The 20,102-nt window shown below is 45.6% G+C and overlaps 1 protein-coding gene across 1 annotated transcript in view; it reads left to right on the forward strand.

Moving 5' to 3' along the window:
- The window catches only part of ctnnd2a (catenin (cadherin-associated protein), delta 2a), a gene marked incomplete at both ends in the record, with an annotated part of 290,413 nt that overhangs the window by 195,883 nt on the left and 74,428 nt on the right, over positions 1–20,102 (forward strand). Inside the window, one exon of the mRNA XM_080020137.1 lies at positions 3,131–3,344. Within this exon, the coding sequence (XP_079876263.1) occupies positions 3,131–3,344 (214 nt within the window). The remainder of the gene's footprint in view (positions 1–3,130; positions 3,345–20,102) is intronic.

Here is a 20,102-nt window from a genome sequence, read left to right on the forward strand (position 1 = left end):
GAAGTTTCGCCTACCACACGCCACCCAAGTGGCGTCTTCAGGGACCTCCGGCACAGAGACACAGATGACGGGGTTGTTGACACAGTTTATTGTAGAGAGAGGTCATGGTGGAATTTGTCCAGGAGCAGGTAGACAATGTTCATGACAAGGGCTCCTGTGTGTGTGGGCATTGGGGTTTTACCTGTTGCCCATTAGACCAACCAACAAGCAACAGGTATGCAGCCACACTGATCCTGGGCCGCCCATATTACCTAGAACGAGGTCATGTGTGGCTGCTCAAACCACACCACGGCCACACCACAGTGGAGTTACTCAGATGGAGGGCGGTTCTATTTAGAATAATATCCCTAGTGACGTGTGATGGGGCAGCAAAGCTGAACAGCTCATTTTAGGACATGTTTTATGAAATAGACAGCTCTCGAAAAAAACTGACAGAGAGTTGTCTTATTTCACAGTTTGTGCGTTAGTAGGCCCAAATGTATGTACAAAAGCATTGAAAAAGTGAGTTTTGCATAAAAGGCCCCCTTAAAAGGGAGTTTTGCATAATAGGCCCCCTTAAAGGTTCACTCATGAAACCCTCGCTCTCTCCTGTTTCCGCTACAAAACGACTCAAAAACCCCACGGCGCATGGTGCCCTTACTCCCGTTCAAATAGTTGAGCTGTAGTGGGTGGGGCTACCTTCATATCGCAACCTTCTCAGACCACTTCTGGTTTTTAGCGAAACGCCTGCTATAAACCTTGATGTTTATATTTTTTGTTTTGACATGTTTTTGTAGTTTAATTCGATAACAATTCTCAACTATGGCAAACAATTGATGATAAACAACTGTAAATTGTGAGCAAAATGCGATTTTGACTTTAAGGAAAGTCAGAACTCTTAGAACGCCTTTCGATGACAAAACTCCCTCCTGAAACAGACCGAGGCCTTTGTGTAAATGATGAAAAAGTAGCAGGAGATAAGAACTACACCTGGGTGCAGAAGAAGCCTAAGAAGTCCTTAATCTGTATTTGCATTGTGGCAGGAGCTGGAAAATAAACGAAAGACAAACAATCTCATCAAATACGGACGATAATCAAACAAAAGGGACAATATATAGTCGGAGAATGATATCCAAACAAACAGAGAACAATGTACACAGAGGAGCAATAAAAACAGAGACAAAAAAGAGAGACGGGCGGAGAAATTCACAGCCAGAAAAATAACACATTGAAAGAGGGATGGTGTTTTATTTTTTTGGTGTGTTTCTTTGTGTGTGTGTGTGTGTGTGTGTGTGTGTGTGTGAGCGCTATGGGTTCAGGGCTGTTTTCCCCCTCTCGTCAATATAATTAGGTTTCATTTCATGAAAGCACGGTCATTAGTTGTGTCAAAGAACGTTAAATTAATACACAGGGAGCTGTTCATCGGAGTGACGGGACCGGATGACACGCACGGGCAGGCGCGTGCATGGACTCACAAAACACACAACTGACACCGCGAAGGATGTTTAAAAATCACGTCATTGGATCTGTTGGTATTGAAATCTGATTTATGATGAAACTAATTAAGAAAAAAAAACAATGTGGAAGGCGGATAGAGTAAGGCTCTTACTTCCTACGCACGTGGATCTTTCTCTCTAATCAGCCGTCGCTGCCGCGCCCATCTTTATATTTGTGCTTCTTTTCTGCCACGTTTCTGTGATACGGGTTTATGGAATGCCTTAAAAACAATTTCAACAACTTGAGACGGAATTAGGACCTTTCTAACAACGCTGCCTTGATTTTATGTGGTGCCTATTTTATGGATTGCATTCTTAAGAATGGATAGTGGTCGAAGCAATACATACAATTAATGGGAAATTCGGCCAGGCAATTTGTTTTAATTACTGAAAATGCCGTTGGACAGTAACCCAGCTGCATGCATAAACACACAAAGCAGTTCACGGCTTCGTAAACCATGCATTCACGTTTCATTAATTTAATAAACATTCAGAATGATTTCCAACTGGCCGTGTACAACTAAAATTTGACGGCTGTTTTAAACAAAGATGAATTCTTATAGTTCTCATGTTCTTATGGTATCACGTTGACTGCTGACCATAAAGGCCAAGGTCAGAATCAATAAAATGTTTTCCGCTAGTATTCGTCTAACTATGCAGATATCATCTCAAATATACATTTAGAAGAATCACTGGTCCTCACATAGGTCCTCTGCATGAGATAAACCTTTATTAGTCCCGCACCGGGGAAATTGACATTGTTCCAGCAGCAAAAAGGGGACAGCAGAAAATAGAGAGCATATCAAGGTAAGCACTATAAACAATATAAAATATATATTCAAAAAAAACATAAATAGGAACCAGAGTACAACTCTATTGCATGTATCTTGACACATTGCACATCAGGGATTGCACTTTCTTTGTTTTTGTTTTTTTTGGTCTTTCTTTTCCATTTGTCCCATCCTACTATTTAGGAGAAGCGGGCAGCCATTGCACGGAGTCAGGAGACCAACTCCAGCTCTGGAGCCAATATCTTGTGAAAGGCCATCGACACGAGTGTCTAACCCTAACATTCATGTCTTTGGTGTGGGAAGAAAACAGACGACACCCCACCTGAACATGGGTAAAAAATGCATAGTCCGCACAGAAAGGCCCCAGTTTGGTGTGACAACCTTCCCAGAGCCACTCTAGAACCTTTCCAGACCTGCCATAACCTTCTAGCAGGGGCGTTGCTAGGGTGCAAAGACATCGGGAAGTAAGAGATTGATGGAGAAAGTGTCCCCATTACGCACGGTGTGTGTTTCATTCCATAAGGAAACGGAGTAAAAAAAGTAATCTACATCTAAAATAACAGACTGTTTTCTTTGCGGATCACGGGCGTACCATGCTGGTCTTGATAGGGATGCTGGTCTTGATGCCGGTCTTGATAGATTAGATTCAGGGCTATTCATAAAACATTTGGGACTAACCCCCCAAACGATGCCGTTGCTAACTACTGAGCCACCAAGCCAGCATTTTTGAGTATGAGTATGAAGACACTCGTGTTTAACTCGTGTTTTATTTGCCGAATGCATTGTAAGAATAATACAAGTGGCAATGATTATTAATACCGTATTCATTTATGATCCAAAACCCCTCCGACCTCCCTTCTCCAGATCCGCCGTCAGGGTGGCATCCAGCTGCTGGTGGACCTTCTGGACCACAGGATGAGCGAGGTCCACCGTAGCGCCTGCGGAGCCCTGCGCAACTTGGTCTACGGCAAGGCCAACGATGAGAACAAGGTGGCGCTGAAGAACTGCGGCGGCATCCCGGCGCTGGTCCGCCTGCTGCGGAAAACCGCCGACGTGGAGATCCGAGAGCTGGTCACCGGTAAGGCCTTCAATGATCTTCTGTACGGTTTCTCTCGCGGCTGCAAATTGTCGACTAAACCACTGATCGACTAAACAGAATTTGGATTGGACCATAGTGTATAGACGCTGTTATATCTTTCCAAATGTAATAAATTACCTCTCCATTCAAAGAAAATTGGTGATTTTCTCTTTCCCCTTTACTCTTCCCAGATTTTATGTTCTCAATTTTGCGTAAGTGTCTTGGGGGATATCGAGTTGTTATTTTGCTTATGAAGCCGAAACATCCAATTTCTCAGTAATGTTCTAGATGGAATTGAATTTTGTAGGTGATGAAATGTTTTTTTAAGGATGCCCTATTTGACTTCCATGATCTCAAAAATATTATGTGACATATAGACCTGTACATGTCTATTAAGGTTTGCAAAAACCTTACTGGATAATTATCCCTGGTTGTTGCACTCCTCCAGCTCAGATGAGCAGTTATTCCACCTATCCAGAGGCTGTTGCCAATAACATTGATCTATGTCAACAGCTATAGAAAATAATGTCATGATATGGAACATATAAAAAACATGAATAATGGGGTGGATTTCCCCTTTGTCCTTTTATAGCGCATTAGTTGTTCTTCTGACTGCAAGGTGTTTTAAAATCTACTGTCATTGTACGAATTTTTTCTGCCCTTGCTTTCGCTCAGGGATCACAGATTCGCTGTGTGTTTGTGAAATTCCGCACATGTGTCGTCAAAGTGTAGTTTGTGTTTTACGCATCGGGAGAACAGGGATTTAGTCGATCCAGTATGTCTGGGTTTCTTGGCCAGATTTCGGCTGACTTGTGCTTCAGCCAGTATGTGTCCAATGGTATTGAGTCGTTTTTCGTCGTCCATTTTCACTCATTCCCAATAACATAAATTGTGCTTTGGTTTGTGACTTTCCATTTGATCCCTACTCCTCTGGTATATTAGTTGAATTTTAAACGTGTTACTCTGAAGATATCAGCTAAGGGTTAACTGTTCCATCCATAATCAATCTCTCTCATCAAACATTAAAAATATTAATTCTGAGCCCTATGTAGGATCCATCTGTCCAGTAAACATAAATAACACAAGTGTAGTGTGTTTGTGTGTGCGTGCGCGTGTGTGATTGTGTGTGTGTGTGTGAGAGTCGTAGCTTATGTCTTAACATTGACAGAAGTATATTGTATCTCCTCCAGTTGAATAATAAGAAAACATGCATGTATCCATTATCGAGCGCCACAATATCCCAGGGCAGCCAGCTCCGTGAAAATACAGAAAAACAGGCATTCCTAGAGAAACAAAAACGAATGAACCGCACATACAGAAACGCTGTCGATATCATTTTCGACTTTGGACAAGAAAATATGCATTTTCTTTCCGCTCGAAATCTAGAGGGTTCTATTCTTCTCTGTTTCACCATGATTCTGAATTTCAACCTTAAAATATTCAAAATGGAATTCAACCAACCTGAAAAGTATTTTAAACTTATGAAAGAAAAGTTTGAAGAGTTCAATTACAGAAGGGATGGGGCGCCATTAACATGTGGGTGGCTTAGTCCACGTTGTGTACGATCCTGTCAGCTAAATGTGCGCTTGTTTCACCAAGACGAGAGTCACTGCGAGTAGCCTCGTGCTCGGCCAACAAACCTTTGCTCGCAATCTTCCGAAATCTCTCTGAGAGGTTTGTGCAGGGGAAAAAACAAACCGAGATTACAGCTCCACTCGCGATGGCATTCATCTCTGTTTAGAATGCATTATCTGTTTATTTCCGTTGAGCGTATTTGTATTCGGTTACATCCCTAACACACACACACACACACACACACACACACACACACACACACACACACACACACACACACACACACACACACACACACACACACACACACACACACACACACACACACACACACACACACACACACATACACACATGTATACACACCCTCTCACACTGTTTTTTCGGGGCGAGTTTTGGCCTTGACAGGAGCATCGGTCCTGTCCTCCTGAGAAATTTCACCCCTTAGCAAAATTACACATGTGCTCTAAATGGATAAATGTTATTGAGGAAACGCCTAAAACTATGGAAGCAGATGTTCAATCTGTGGAAAATACCTGGCGCGCTACTAGCAGCGCTCTCGAGACACGATTCAACTTAGAGATGTTCCCATACATTTAAAGTAGCTCTCTGATGTCATCGCCCAACACCGCACAGCTCTGGTTTTCAGTTTGCCTCATACGTACAGTATGTGCAAGTGTGTGTGTGTGTGTGTGTGTGTGTGTGTGTGTGTGTGTGTGTGTGCGTCTCAATATGCTATCCTGTTTATTCGACTGCCTACAGCTCACAGCCTCTATGTCGCTACGGTAATTTTCCAGTATCACTCTGGTTCTGAGGCCCCAGGACAGGTTATAACGATGCAAGGCCGTGTTTGTGTCTGTCTGTGTGCACATGTTCAGTGTGTGTGTATGTGTGTGCGTGCATGCGTGTTTGTGTGTGTGTGTGTGTGTGTGTGCGTGTGTGTGTGTGTGTGTGTGTGTGTGTGCGTTAGATCCATCTACAGTATATTTTATACGGTGTACCATCTACAGCTGATGGGAGGACATGTTAGCTCAGCTGGTGAGATGTTTTGAAGTAAGATTTTTGTTCACGTTAATACCTGTTTTACACCCCTCCCCTCATGTTTTACGTAGGTTGGTCGGGCAATGCAAGTAATGGGGGAGGAATCCACAATCTACTGGCACACCGTTGCTACACACAAATGTGTCACCTGCCTGATTGTGCGACACTTTTTTCCCCAGTGTTGATCCGATTACTTCACATCTAAAAGCAGTGATTTTCTCGAAACTGCACACGCAGTCATCTTCAGCGTCGCACAATTTGAATTCGAAATTGAAGTCCGGCTGCTCTGGCGTCCTGTTAGCTTTGCCCTAATGGGGAGTGAGTTCTCGCACAGCAGATGACGCAGACTCTGGCTTTGTCCCCCATTACTCGCATTGAAGTTGACCGAGGGAAAATGAAAAACCTGCCTGCGGATGGATAAACAAAACAAAATCCAAACTATTGTCCAAAATCCAAACTGTTTTGAAAATGTATGAATGTGATTTATGAGATAAACTCAGAAGTGCTCACACGCACGCACGCCCGCACACACGTTCGCACGCACACACACACACACACACACACACACACACACACACACACACACACACACACACACACACACACACACACACACACACACACACGCATCATTGCATCATTATAACCTGTCCTGGGGCCTCAGAGCCAGAGTGATACTGGAAAAATGATCGTAGCGACGTAGAGTCTGTGAGCGGTAGGCAGTCAAATAAACCAGATAGAATATTGACACACACACCCACACGCACACACGCACACACACACACACACACACACACGCGCGCACACAAACCTCAGGCCGAGCTGCCTGCCATGTTTGCTGACCTGTGATTGGCTGCTGAGCAGGAAGTCAGAAGGGCAGGCTTGAGCAGTCTGCGAGTCTATCTCCCCTCTCCCTCCACTCCCTAACCTCTCTTTTCCTCTCCTATTCCCCAATCTGCATCATTTTTAAATGTTTTTTGTCTGTTCTTCGCTGCCTCCCCCCCCCCCCAAAAGAAAATAAACACGCTGCTCTCTGATGTGACATTTATCACGTGGAACAAGCCCGGCCTGGTATCTGTGCTTGTATCACAGTTGTTTCTTTGCTCCCTGGCTCAGACAAAAGCTGCTTTTTGTTTTCGCCGGGTCGCTTCCCAGATAACGCAGACATGGGCACGCTTCCTCGGTGGACATTTTCCGGAGATAAATGGCCACACACATTTGCATCCAGCATTCTGACTCGAGCGCAGCAAGAACAAAGGAAAAAAAAAACAAAAAAAAAACAGAAAGCATGTGCATGCACACATAACGCCCGGAACAAAAACGCACGATCTGGGAATAACGTTTGATAAACCCCCCCCCCCCGTGCCCAATTCAACCCCCGACCCTGTTGTTTATCAGAGGAAGTGAGCTCTCATCTCATGCGCACAGGAAAAATACACGCACACGCACACGCACATGCCCACGCCCGTACGCGCATGAAAGCAATCCCGCCCTGCAGAAGTCCTCACAGGCCGCCTGGTCTCACAGGAGATGGCGATCCACTGGACCTAAACGAATTCGGACGCTGAGCAGTGTCGTCTCTCCCTCAGACGCCTGCAATACTACTGCTCAGTAGGTCGGATTGAGAATAAGGGGCTAGGGGAAGGATGGATGGAAGGGAGGAAGGAAGGAAGGAAGGAAGGGAGGGAGGAAGTTAGGGAGGGAGGAAGGGTGGGGAGGGAGGAAGGAAGGAAGCAAGGAAGGAAGGAATTCATCTGTGGCTCACCTGCTCCTGGTCTGCTCTCTCTACCCGTCTTCATCTGCCTCGGTTATAAGTCCACCTGGATATTTGATGAGAGTTTGACAGACAGACAGACAGACAGACGGACAGAGAGAGAGAGACATATTTATGATAGGACGTAAATTGGTTTGTGTAGATGGAGGATACCCAGGGTAAGAGGACATAACTTTGGCACATGATTCATAATTGAATCCTTGGAGCGCCGTTTCACCGTACATCAGCGGAAGGAGGAGTTGACAATGCAGTTGAACACTGGAGCTTATTTAGGATGCACGGTGCTTGATTCGGGATGCGGGGTGCTTGATTTAAGTTGCGCGCTGCTTGATTGAAGATGCGCGGTGCTTGATTTAGGATGCGCGGTGCTTGATTTGAGATGCGCGGTGCTTGATTATGGATGGGCGGTGCTTGATTCGAGATGCGCGGTGCTTGATTTAGGATGCGCGGCGCTTGATTTAAGATGCACCGTGCTTTAGCACAGCTGGAGCCGCCCACTCCAGTGCCCCGCCGCTTTCTTCTTGTTCAGTTTTCTGAACGTGGACCTCACCTCCTTAACGCTTTTTTTTGGGGGGGGGGGGGGGGCATTGGGACTGAAGGCTGTTTAAAAACCTTCCAAACCTCTCCAGAATCCTCTCTTTATCTGGGAGGTTGATATCGGTGTCTGGTGCGGGGGAGGGACTTTTTTTGTCTACTCCTAACCTTTATTCTGTCACTGGATCCAATCTGTTGTTCCAGTTCCATGTCGTAGCTTTCAAGGATTGCATTTTTTTTTTTTTTGTATTTCTTCTCGCGTTTCAAGGAGAATTTCTTTCCGGCAAGCTCAGTAAAGGGAAGTAGGCTTTTTTCGGCATTGGCCGGTCCCAACCTGACGGTCGGCATGCACGGGAACGTGTCACAATCCATTTAAAGATCACGAGGGAAAAGGGAGGTAGGGAGGAAGGTAAAACCAAAAAATCGATGAAGTCTTTTTCCGAAAAACTTCTTGACTTTCTCACTTTACTTTTTTGCAGAGTGCACCAATCAAATTTGGGGGAGAGCATTTGCTTTTGACACTAAGCCGCGTATGTCACTGAAGACAGGCACCAGACTTTGCCCATAGGGACCGACTGCCACCCCGAAGATTCTAGCAGCCATGGTGGAGAGACTTAAAGATTAAAGGCACAGCTAGACTGTGTCTGTGTTGTGAAAGTGTGTGTGTGTGTGTGTGTGTGTGCGTGCGTGCGCGTGCGTGCGCGCGTGCGTGCGCGTGCGTGCGCGCGTGCGTGCACTCTATAAGCAGATTAACAAATGAATTAAATGCATCGCTAGTCAGGGTAAATCATATTTAGGACTTTGACTCTCCCAAATAATAGTTTTGCACGTGTACGTGTACGTGCATGTACACGCACATCCACAGTAAACTTTCCCGACCTCTCCCACTTTATCTCTCTCCCCCCTTTTCCTCTCCCTCCACCTATCTCTCTCCCCCCCTGCTGCTGGCTAGAGGGACTCAGTGTCACAGACGACACTTGTGAAAGGCTTGTTATAGTCCGCACCGCTCTGTTTTCCATTTCCTACCGCTGGCGTGCCGGCGCTCCAATTTTTAAGTTTGAGTTTTCGAATGCACTAGAGAACATACTGCTGTTAAATCAATAACGCTGATCGGAGTGGTGCGATATAATACGCAATCACCACCACATGAAAAAAAAAAAGCACAGACAAGTCTCTAATATTCAGGGTTATAAATAAATATACGGCGCCATTGTAGTGGCTTAGACTATGCTTTGCTGCTTGGCCTTTGTGTTTCTTCCCACTGCAAACTGTAAACAGAAAAGTGGTTTCTGTGGAGATTAAACACTGTAATACTCATCATAATAAAAGGCTACGGTCTAGCATCATACCGACGATAAAATTCCGCTCAAAGCCGCTGTCTAATTGATGGCTAAATCATTTCAAATGGGGCTCTCGGGTGTCCACAGATGGCCAAAGACGCAGCAATGGCATCAGCCAACTTGGCCCACTGCGGCTCAGAGTTATAGTTATGGTTCTCCGGTCAAAGGGAATCAGCCTCCTCATTATTGCCCTCCGAGTTGTCATCCCCGTCAAAGCGGCTTCCTCGCCACCCCCCCACCCCCCCGATAGTTCTGACGTTTCAATTTGTCCCGGGTTCTATTGGTTTCTCAGGGTCATCAGCGGCACGGGGTAGATACAGGGGCCAAATCACGGCTCCCGTGCCTGTCCGTCAACGTTAGATCGATGCGCGGGCTTTGCCGACGTCGATAGGAGATAGTTCCAGGTTCACCTTGGACGGGCCGCGGGGCTCTGAGAAAGGGTTGCCAAGTTGGGAGGTGACCAACGGGGTTTTTTTTTTCAGTGCTACGGGTTCTTCTGTTGAAAAGTGGGTTTTCCGTCAGGAATCGGCGCGTTACATTTCTGCAGAATTGCAGGTTAACGACTGTCCACAGGAATTTGCGGACGGCGCAGAAAACTACCAGGAAGTGACGTGGGGTTTCAATTTCTGGCAGTTTTAGGGTCTTTTAGGGTTTTTGTTTTTTTTTGACGCACCAATGATCCAGGAGTCACACCCTTTTCTACAAGGTGCTAACGCCATTTTAAGAAAATCTCTGGGATAAATAGATCAAGCTTATAGCGACTTCACGCCAAAATTAGCGGGTCTACCTCGTAAAAAATAGACCATTGACACATTTGCCGTTGCCAGGAGAAATCACTTTTTTATGTTGGACGTCGTGAACGCGTCTGAAAAGGGGCGTGTCGTGGCACCAGTGTGCCTGGCAATAAAACAATAGAGGAGACAGCAACTTAAACCAACGACGACATAAAACTGTAAAACTTGAAAAACAAATTGGCAATAATGTTGAAAGAAAAACGATACACAGAACAGTACAATTTATTTCAACAATTTATTTTGAATCAGCGTTTGTGTGCAGTTTTTTTTAAGAGTAAAATTCAAGCACTTTCCAAGCACTTTCAAGGTGCCGAAACCAAAAATTTCCAGACTCTCCAAGGCTTTTTCATCACGTCTAAATGATCATTCTAAATACAATTGAGAAAGATTTAAGTGATGACAGTAGATGTTAGTTTTCTGATATTTTAGCTACAATAGTGTGATGATAAGTATTTGCGAACCCATATCTCAGTTCTCTTTGACTGTTTGATGTTTTTATAATTATCATTCGTCTTGTAACTACACCTTTTCTGTTTAAAACCCATATATATTGTTTATGTATAAAGGTTTTGGGGACTCGGAACGGATTAATTATATTTCAAATAATTTCAACGGGGAAAATTCATTTGTCAAACGAGCATATCCTAGAACGAGCTCGGTCATGGAACGAATTCAACTCTTAATGCGAGGTTCCACTGTATATGTATTTATTGCATCGTTTATTTATTTTCAGGATTTATATCATCGCCTTATTTTTTGTATTTGCATGCTACTTCCACATACATCCTCTTTGTATGTGAATGAGTGAATGAGCGATTGAGCTTTGTCCGTGCGTAGTCACTGTGCACTTACTGTATAGTTGTCGGGGGTTTTGTGAAACGCAGCACGAGTTACAGTTTTCGGAGTTTCCAACGCAGCATCGCTCTGTCTACGCTGTCTGTCTCCGCGTGGTAGGGAATGCGACGGTACGCGGTGTGTTATCGAAGCGTCCGCCGCGGCCCCTACGGCTCAATACGCACGCGTGACCCCTTGTGTTGCGGTGTCACGGTTGAAGCCCACCGGAGGCGTTGGCGCCTCCTATTAAATCCAGGGGTGGATCTCCACCGGCCACACAGCCAGAGGTCTACTTCGTTTTTCAATGGAAACACCAGATACAACTACATAGAAACTTTTGTAAAAAGTGCAATCAAACTTGATGTCCGGTTGGAAAATAACCCCCCTGGGATGGCCATGTCCCTCTTTATTACAGACCACTCTCTCTCTCTCTCTCTCTCAGGTTCACAAAGCGGATAAATAAGTTCTTTTACTGGTATTATTTGTGTGAAAAACACTGTTTATACCTGTTCTTCACAAAAATAATCAACTTTAGTACTGTTTTTATGTATTTTTTATTGTGTAACGTTTTTTAAAATATTTTATATATATAAATTTAAAAGAAAAGTACGGAAAATTAATATTTGAATTATCCACTATCCTGGACACCTCCCCTCCAATCAGATGAACTTATGCAAATTATAACAACCCACCGATGAACTTGGACCACCGTCTCCTCCCTCCCCCCACAGTCCTACACACAGAGCATTGCACTAGTTATTTGTGGCAGAATACTATTCAAATAAAATGTACACCTTTGAACTTTTTCAACTTTTTTTCTTAAATATAAAGATACCGCACCGTTACCGTGGACCCAAAACCGCGATACCAAACCGCGAGCCAACTGTACCATTGCATCCCTAACGTGTAGCAACCGCTACGCAGTCCACAAGGCGCAAGCGGCTGTATGTGAAAGACTTCCGAGAGACGAAGCTTGGACGTACTGTATATAACTTCATATGATGATGTCGCAAAGCGCCCAGCTCTGACAAACTAAGTCCCACCAAGTTTTTCACTCATTTCTCTTTTAGCTCTTACGAGACCTCAACCATTTCCGTGCGCACTGCTTATCGTGTCTCAGATACTTTTGACCCGAAAGATGCCGAGAAGATTAACAACGATATGAATCCGAGCAAAAACAGGCCCTGCAGGCCGGACCCCCTAATCATTAAAATGTGGCGTTTCTCCCATTTTGGAACGAAACTCCTCATTGGTCTGTAACAAATGAAGAGTTTCATCATTATTTCGAGAAAGTTTCTCATTATTATGACCTATAGTCATACAGTCTTTTTTTTTTTTCATCACATTGCCGGGAATGGGCTTCCATAAATTTCTCAAGAGCAATTCCAGAAGGGGACACCAAAGATGCCGTCAAAAGTACTGTTGTATTAAATGTGCAGTATATAGAGAAAAGCTAGAAATACTGGATAATTGATAGGTGAATAACTAAAGGGATGTACAGCATGCATGTTATTAACAGTATTGGAGAGAAGCAACACCCATTATATGAGCTAAAGATAATAATTCGATTTAGTTTTCCCAAAAGAGCAGAACGTTATGAAGCCTGCCAGAAACCACTTCATATTTTAACTGTTTGTGGAGATTATGTCTTTTTCAATTAAGTCTTTTCCAAAACAAATGAACATCACGGCAGCCATTTCACATGCAGCACGAGACAAAGAATATGCTTAGAACCTAATTACGTAGGGTAAGTTCATCTTAAATATTATATAATAGAAATATTACTGTTGCCAACAACAAAAGATAAAGTATTTTGGCATGAAAACTCGCAAGTATCCTGTATGATAACTACACCTCTGCCATTTATACCCATTAGTAGATCAAACCGCTTGAAAATCGGTTGCACTCTTGCGACCCCGTCATTCCGACTCGTCGATGTTTGATCGAACAAGAGCATAGTTTAGTACACGTACAAACCTCTGTGGAGTTGGCACCCCGTTTGATTCGAGTTTGACTAAAATCAGTGCCATTCGTGCTGCATTTTGATCAGTTGAAGCTTGCAAATTGAAATATATACATTTCTATCATATCGACATTTACATGCTGCGCAGAGAGGGGTAGGGACACACACACAGGCGGCACGCTGTCTCTTTCTCTCTCTCTCTCTCTCTCTCTCTGTTATGGAAATAACAGCCTCACTGTGCATCTACTGACTACTTAAGCTGAGACAATTATTCCTGAAAATGTATTTTTATTTTGTGAAAAATTATTTAATTAAGAAAAAAATAAACGTATTTTTGTGCATGTTCAGAAAATCATTTGGCGACGCCCCCCTCGGGGATCGGGGCCCACAGTTTGAGAACCCCTGCATGAGGAGACACAGCTGCCCCGCACCAATATGGCGGCGCTGTTGAGGCGCAACATTCACCGTATGTGTGTGGGGTTGGCAGTGGAACAAACCACTTCAATAAATAAATAAAATTGTTAGGTAGTAAAAAAGCCATGTGATCACACACACACAGACATCACACGTTGTTTAAATGTAATTTTTAACAAAGTTAAGAAATTGAATTGAACCTATCATGAAGCTATGTTGGGTATGAAAACTGTAGTTCATGCATTTCACCTCATACTTCTTTATACTGCGTGTGTTGTGTTCAGTGATTCACTGAAGTCTATTCGTTTCCAGATTGTCAAAAAACTTGCAATCAGAAACATTGATCGGAAGCTCAATTCTGAGGCTGTCCTGTAAATCGTTTTCTAATAAACAATAAATACAATAAACCCACATCCATTTCGGGCTTAAAATAACAACTTCCATTCGGGCCCCACCCACTAAAGTCCCGCCCATTCCAAGTACAAATACGGATACGGATCAATTCGTTGGTTGACAGATACAGATGCAGATAATGATATACTCCCTCAACCGTAGTTAGTATACTGTATAGAACCCCAACAGCAGTCTAAAACTGCTTGTTATGTTCCTAAACTTTCCACGTGAGAATGTGGGAGTAATCGTCGCCGTGCATGCGGAGAAGCTCGACCGAGGACTGATTCATTGTTGTTGTTGTTGTTGTTGTTGTTGTTGTTGTTGTTGTTGTTGTTGTCGTTGCCCACCCTGCCATTTTGACCAAGACGGAAGGTCACACCGAGCAGTATAAACCCCTCCCCGTTTTTTTACACCTCGGCTCTATTTTTCCGGCCGCAAAGTGTAAACTGGAGGGTACATTCCCATAGAGCAGGCGGAGGGGGATGCCCGAGCAGCTGCCCCTTTGCCCCATGGTGCCCTTTTTATCGGGCACTTTATTTTTTTTCAGCGTGAACGGGCGTCGAGGTGCAGGATGTGCGCACAGCGGAGCGCCGATCACGGGCGCCCTCGTTGCGCCGCTGTGCTGCTCCGTTTCCTTACGGAACGTAAACAAAACACCATGCGTAACGGGAGCACTTCCTCACTTGCTCTCTTGCCAAGCCAGAAGCTGATGTGTGAAACATAAACAATAAACGCCAAACCCACGAACTAATCCGACTGGGTTGGTAAAGAAACAGACTCCGAGTGCGAATAAAATGAAATGATTCACTTCATTCACTCACCCGTCGAAATTTGAACATTTTCATAAGTTGAAGTTTAAAGTCCGGAGAACGCCGCTCACGCGCGAGCGCGTCGTGGACGGAGCGAAGACGGACCAAGGAAATTGACGAATGGTCAAACGCCGCTTTGGCGTCGCTGACGATGTCGCTTCTGGTGTGGCCCATGGGTCAGTCATCCCTTTATTCGCTCATAGATCTCCTGTTAAGACATGTTTTGTAGGGTTTTCTGCTCCTCGGTTGCTGCGGGGCCCATCACGATCTTCTGCACATTGTTATTCTTGCGGTTGTGTGTTGTCAGTGTCTGTCTGTACGTTATCCCGCCGAGTTAACTTGTCATTCCATTCGCAACCAAAGCTGTTCGTCCGCGTGCTCGGTTTTCTTCGGCGTTCTTCATGAACCAGTGAAACCTCCTGCTACCACCCCGTCCGGCTTCTCTCTGCACTCGGGTCCGAACGGGTGCCTCTATGTTATTGTGTTTAAACATGGGGATGGTAGCTCAGGCGGTAGAGCTGGTGGTCTAGTGATCTAAAGGTTGCTGGTTCGATCCCAGGCTCCTCCTGCTAGCATGCTGTAGTGTCCTTGAGCAAGACACTTAACCCCTAATTGCTCCTGATGGCTGCGTCCGTCGGTGTTTGAACAATTGTAAGTCGCTTTGGATAAAAGCGTCTGCTAAATGTAATGTAAAAGTACAACATCCGATGGCGCGAGTTCAAGAGCTACTGCAGCTTCTCAAAGAAACAGCGGCAAGGCAAGAACTACAGAACTAACACGTACACTATATACTTGGAGATTGGCTTAGGAATTTACTCTTACAGATCTCTGACCTACTTTTTACTTAAAAAAATGTCACCTATCACCGTTGGATGTACATTTCTAAATCTGCATGTCCGTCTGCCATTTTTAATTTAAAGCAAGAGCCTCACCCTTCTGTGTAAACAGGCAGAACGTCAGACGTCTGCGTTTGAAAAGCCGTCATATCCGCCGGCGCGGCATTTATGACCAGAATCAACTTGCGATAAGACCCGCATCTCTAAGGGCGGAGACATTTCCGGCACGGTCAACCGTGAATAAACTCAAACGCTAGCATCCACTCTGTCACTCTCACGCTACATTCACACGGAACGCGGTAGATGGGAGACAACAAACCGTCTTGTTGGTGGACGACAACATGACGGCAGCCCAGCGGAGAACACCGGCAACAGTACACGTCATGTTAAAATATTTCAACTTTTTGCCGTTCCCCCAATGGCGGATGTTTTGGCGGGGAGCCGACTTCATGTCTGCGGCAGCTGCCGGAGCCGGCAGACGTCGTTTTCTCCGATATATCGCACTTAAATAGCTTGAATCAATTCTGTGGATTGATATTGTAGTTTCTTGATGAATTTGATGTGTTGATGAAGAAGGAGAGACCGCTGACGCTGACTTGAGTAAAATAATAGATTTATTACAAAAGAACAGCATCAGACCAGACATGCCATGGACGTTCTGGGAGAGAACCGAGCCGGAAGGATTCTCTGTCGAATGCCACTTGCACTTCTTTTATACTGGCCCAACAAGACAACATTTACCATTTGGTTCCCCTACATAGGTCACAGGTCACATTTCACTTCCCTTCTCACCAGGACCCCTGGTGATGTGCTCTCTCTCTCTCTCTGTGCCCCTGGCACCGTCTCTTAGTAATTATCTTATACGATGGGGCTGTTTGGGACGCCACACATTCCAAGACACCTCAATATAAAAGTGTTTTTTTTTTAATATTTATTAATTGCACAGAGGCTGTTCTGGGCTTGTAGCGAGGAGGCAGAGGGAGGATTTGGACGCGGTGGTCTCCTGTGTCGTGGTTAGGATCCGGTGATAAAGTTGCAGCTCCAGGTTATTTCTTGTATAATATGTAATTAAATATGAATAATTAATAATAAAAGAAGGGATTCTATTGCCAGTGAAAACCAGGTGATCGGCCATTGATCACTCAAGTTAACATATCCTAGATCACTTCCAGATCTCTAAATGCACTCTGTCACCAAGCCACATTAAGAATATCCATAAATATATCCATAATTCAAAATAATCCATTGTCAAACCTGCTTGGAGTTGAATATGATGCTTTACAGCCGGCTGGTGTGAAGTTTACCAACTATCAATGACAACACGTTTTGGAGGGAATTTAACATTCATTTAAGTTCGGAACGAAACATAAACGGTAAGCTGCATTTTTATAGCAACAATAAAATTATTAAATATAATAACAGACAGAAAATTTTTTGAGTTTAATAAATTTTATTGGAGTCATTTTACATCACCATAGTATTGTATTACCACCATTACACCATCGTATTGTCTCGCTCCCCCGTGTCGTTCGGGAGTCGCCGTTTTCCGTCCACCGCATCCGCCGCATTCCATGCGAATGCAGCTTCAGTCGACTACTCAGCTCAGGACTTTTAGGGAACCATGTTTTTCCAACGTCTTCAAACAACTCCCGATAAGAGGGTCTTTTTTTTTCTTTTTTGTCGCCGGGGTATTTCTCCGAGGCCCATTAGCTGTGTAATTTTTTTCCTCTCAATTCTCTAGTAGGGTTTACTCATCACCAAGTTCTGACCCCGTGGCTAACTAATTCACAGAGAGACCCGCAGACGGAGGTTGTTTAATAAAACATTGCCACTTGAGGCCCTAACAGGCCTCTCTCACCCCGCGACGCTCGCACTCTCATTTATTCATGAATTCATGCAATCATCTCTCCGCCCCCCACGCATCGCCCCGGCTCCTCAGAAACTGTCTGTCAAGCGCTCGTAGGGAGACATTTAGAAACAAACTGGGAGAGGGAGCGGGTAGGAGGGTAGGAGGAGGAGCCGAAACAGAACACACACGCGCGGGCGCGCGCGCGCACACACACGCACACACACACACACACACACACACACACACAAACACACACATAGGCATGACGTCAGTGGATTGTGGTCACCTGATCTCATCCCCCATAAGGACACTGGGCGCAGTGAAGCGTTACACAGAAATGTTTCTAGAGCACACAGGTGTGTGTGTGTGTGTGTGTGTGTGTGTGTGGGTGTGGGTGTGGGTGTGTGTGTGTGGGTGTGGGTGTGTGTGTGTGTTTGTGTGTGGGCGCACATGTGTGTATCTGTGTGTTTGTGTGTGTGTGTGTGTGTGTGGGTGTGGGTGTGTGTGTGTGTGTGTGTGTGTCTGTGTGTTTGTGTGTGTGTGTGTGTGTGTGTGTCTGTGTGTTTGTGTGTGTGTGTGTGTGTGTGTGTGTGTGTGTGTGTGTTTGAGCTTGTGTGTGTGTGGGTATGCGTGTGTGTGCGTGTGTGTGCTTGTGTGTGTGTGTGTGTGTGTGTGTGTGTGTGTGTGTGTGTGTGTGTGTGTGTGCGTGTGTAGGTCAGTGAGTGTAGGTGGGTCAGCTTGGAATTCGGCCAATGTCGAATCAGTGGCAGCAGCAGCCGTTGTCCCAGAAAATGATGGTCTTTTTTCTCTTTCTTTCTTTCCTTCTTTCTTTCCTATTTTCTTTCTTCCTGTCTTTCCTTCCTTCCTTCTTTCCTTCTATGGCTCTTTCTCCCTCACTTCGCACACACACCCCTCAATCAACATTTGCATCGGAACACACACCTTTTCTCTTCCCCGCTGATTGTGTGTGTGTATGTGTGTCAACGTCTCCCCGTCCGCCAGCAAGGCTGGCTGCCGTGGCTGCAGAGTCATCAGAGGCGGTGCTTATTAAACATGATTACAATTAGGGAGCCCGGGAGATGGACAGAATGACAGAGAGAGAGAGAGAGAGAGGAGGAGGGAGAAAAAAGAGAGCGAGAGGGAGAAAAGAGAGAGGTGTGTGTGTGTGTGTGTGTGTGTGTGTGTGTGTGGGTGTGTGTTTGTCTGCGTGCTGTGGACATTCAAGCTGCCTTTACTTACGCAGGGGGAACAAGGAGAGCAGAAATGGAGAGAGGGAGAGAGCGAGAGAAGGAGAGGGAGAGAGAGAGAGCGAGAGAAGGAGAGGGCGAGAGAGAGAGAGGGAGAGAGAGGGAGGGACTTGAGAAGCCGAGACAAAAGAGGCTGATTAGCAGAAGTCAGGGAAGTCGATTGCCGCCGCACTTGGCTCGGCGTTGGAGTGTGAGACGCCTGACTGGCGGCAGACGGCGACACAAGGTCATCGCCCTGACCTGCCCCCCTTCCCCTCCTCCTCTTCTTCTCCCCCCTCCCCCCCCCCTCTCTCTCTCTCTCTCTCTCTCTCTCTCTCTCTGTCTGTCTCTCTTCATCCGCCCCATCCTTGTTGGGGCTTTCTCATGCGTTTCCATCTTCCGCGCTGACTCTGTCTCGCTCCATTTCAGGGTTCTCCCTCTATTCTCTCCTCGCCGGTGCTTTCGCGAGTCGTCCCCACGGATCTCATCCGTCTTATTAGCGGCCATCTTGGAGAACCCACGCGCCGGTGACGGGAGCGTCGCCCTGTTTTTTTCTGCTAATCCCTCTCGCCATCACTTATTTATTCCTTCACCGGTCGTCTGTCACCTCCTCTCGTGCGTCTCCTTCCATTCTTCCCGTGTGTCGCTCCTCCGCTCTCGCTCTCTCTTCCCTCCTGTTTGCCTTCCGTCTCCCTCTCCCCATCCTGGTTTTTTTTTTCTTGTTTTTTTTTGTTGTCGTTTTTATTGTGTCGCCTGCTAATCCTCTCGATGCGCAGGACGTCTTTGTCGTCGCGCAGACGTGGCGTCGGTGGCTTCAAGATGGCCGCCGTGCGAATCGGCCCCCGTCACGGCCACAAATGCAACGTTGGCGGTTGGCGCCGTCGGTTATCGGCTTCCGTTCATTTTATTTCATTTATCACGTGAAGCCGTGGGGCATACCGTGTGTGGCATGGAGGGTAGTGTGTATAATATCATGTAGAACGGTTAATGTTGGGGTGCAAAATCAAGTTTGGCCGATCGTCCTCACCTGTTGTTGTTTTTCTGCTCCGGCCCTTCATTCGCCTTGTCCCTCGGTCAGAATACAATCTGTTGCAATTTTGTCAAATCTCCAGTTTCCAGTTGAAGCGACGGCTACCTACCGGCTGCGCCCCCTCTCCTTCCAGGTTCACTGCAGCCATTTGTGGAATTACCTTTTTTTCCCCCTCGATCTCACCCAGATTCAGACGAGGAGTTTGGGAAACTTTCATCGCTGTGCGTCCCGCGCAGAGATAGCGACAGGCTGCACGCTAACTGTGTTAGCTCAGCGCGGGGCCGCAAGTGGGATCAACGAGCCTAGCTCCCGTGAAAATATCGAAATTCACCCCTGGAAGAATGAT

The sequence above is a fragment of the Zeus faber genome, assembly GCF_960531495.2.
Source record: "Zeus faber genome assembly, chromosome: 19".
Classification (NCBI taxonomy): domain Eukaryota; kingdom Metazoa; phylum Chordata; class Actinopteri; order Zeiformes; family Zeidae; genus Zeus; species Zeus faber.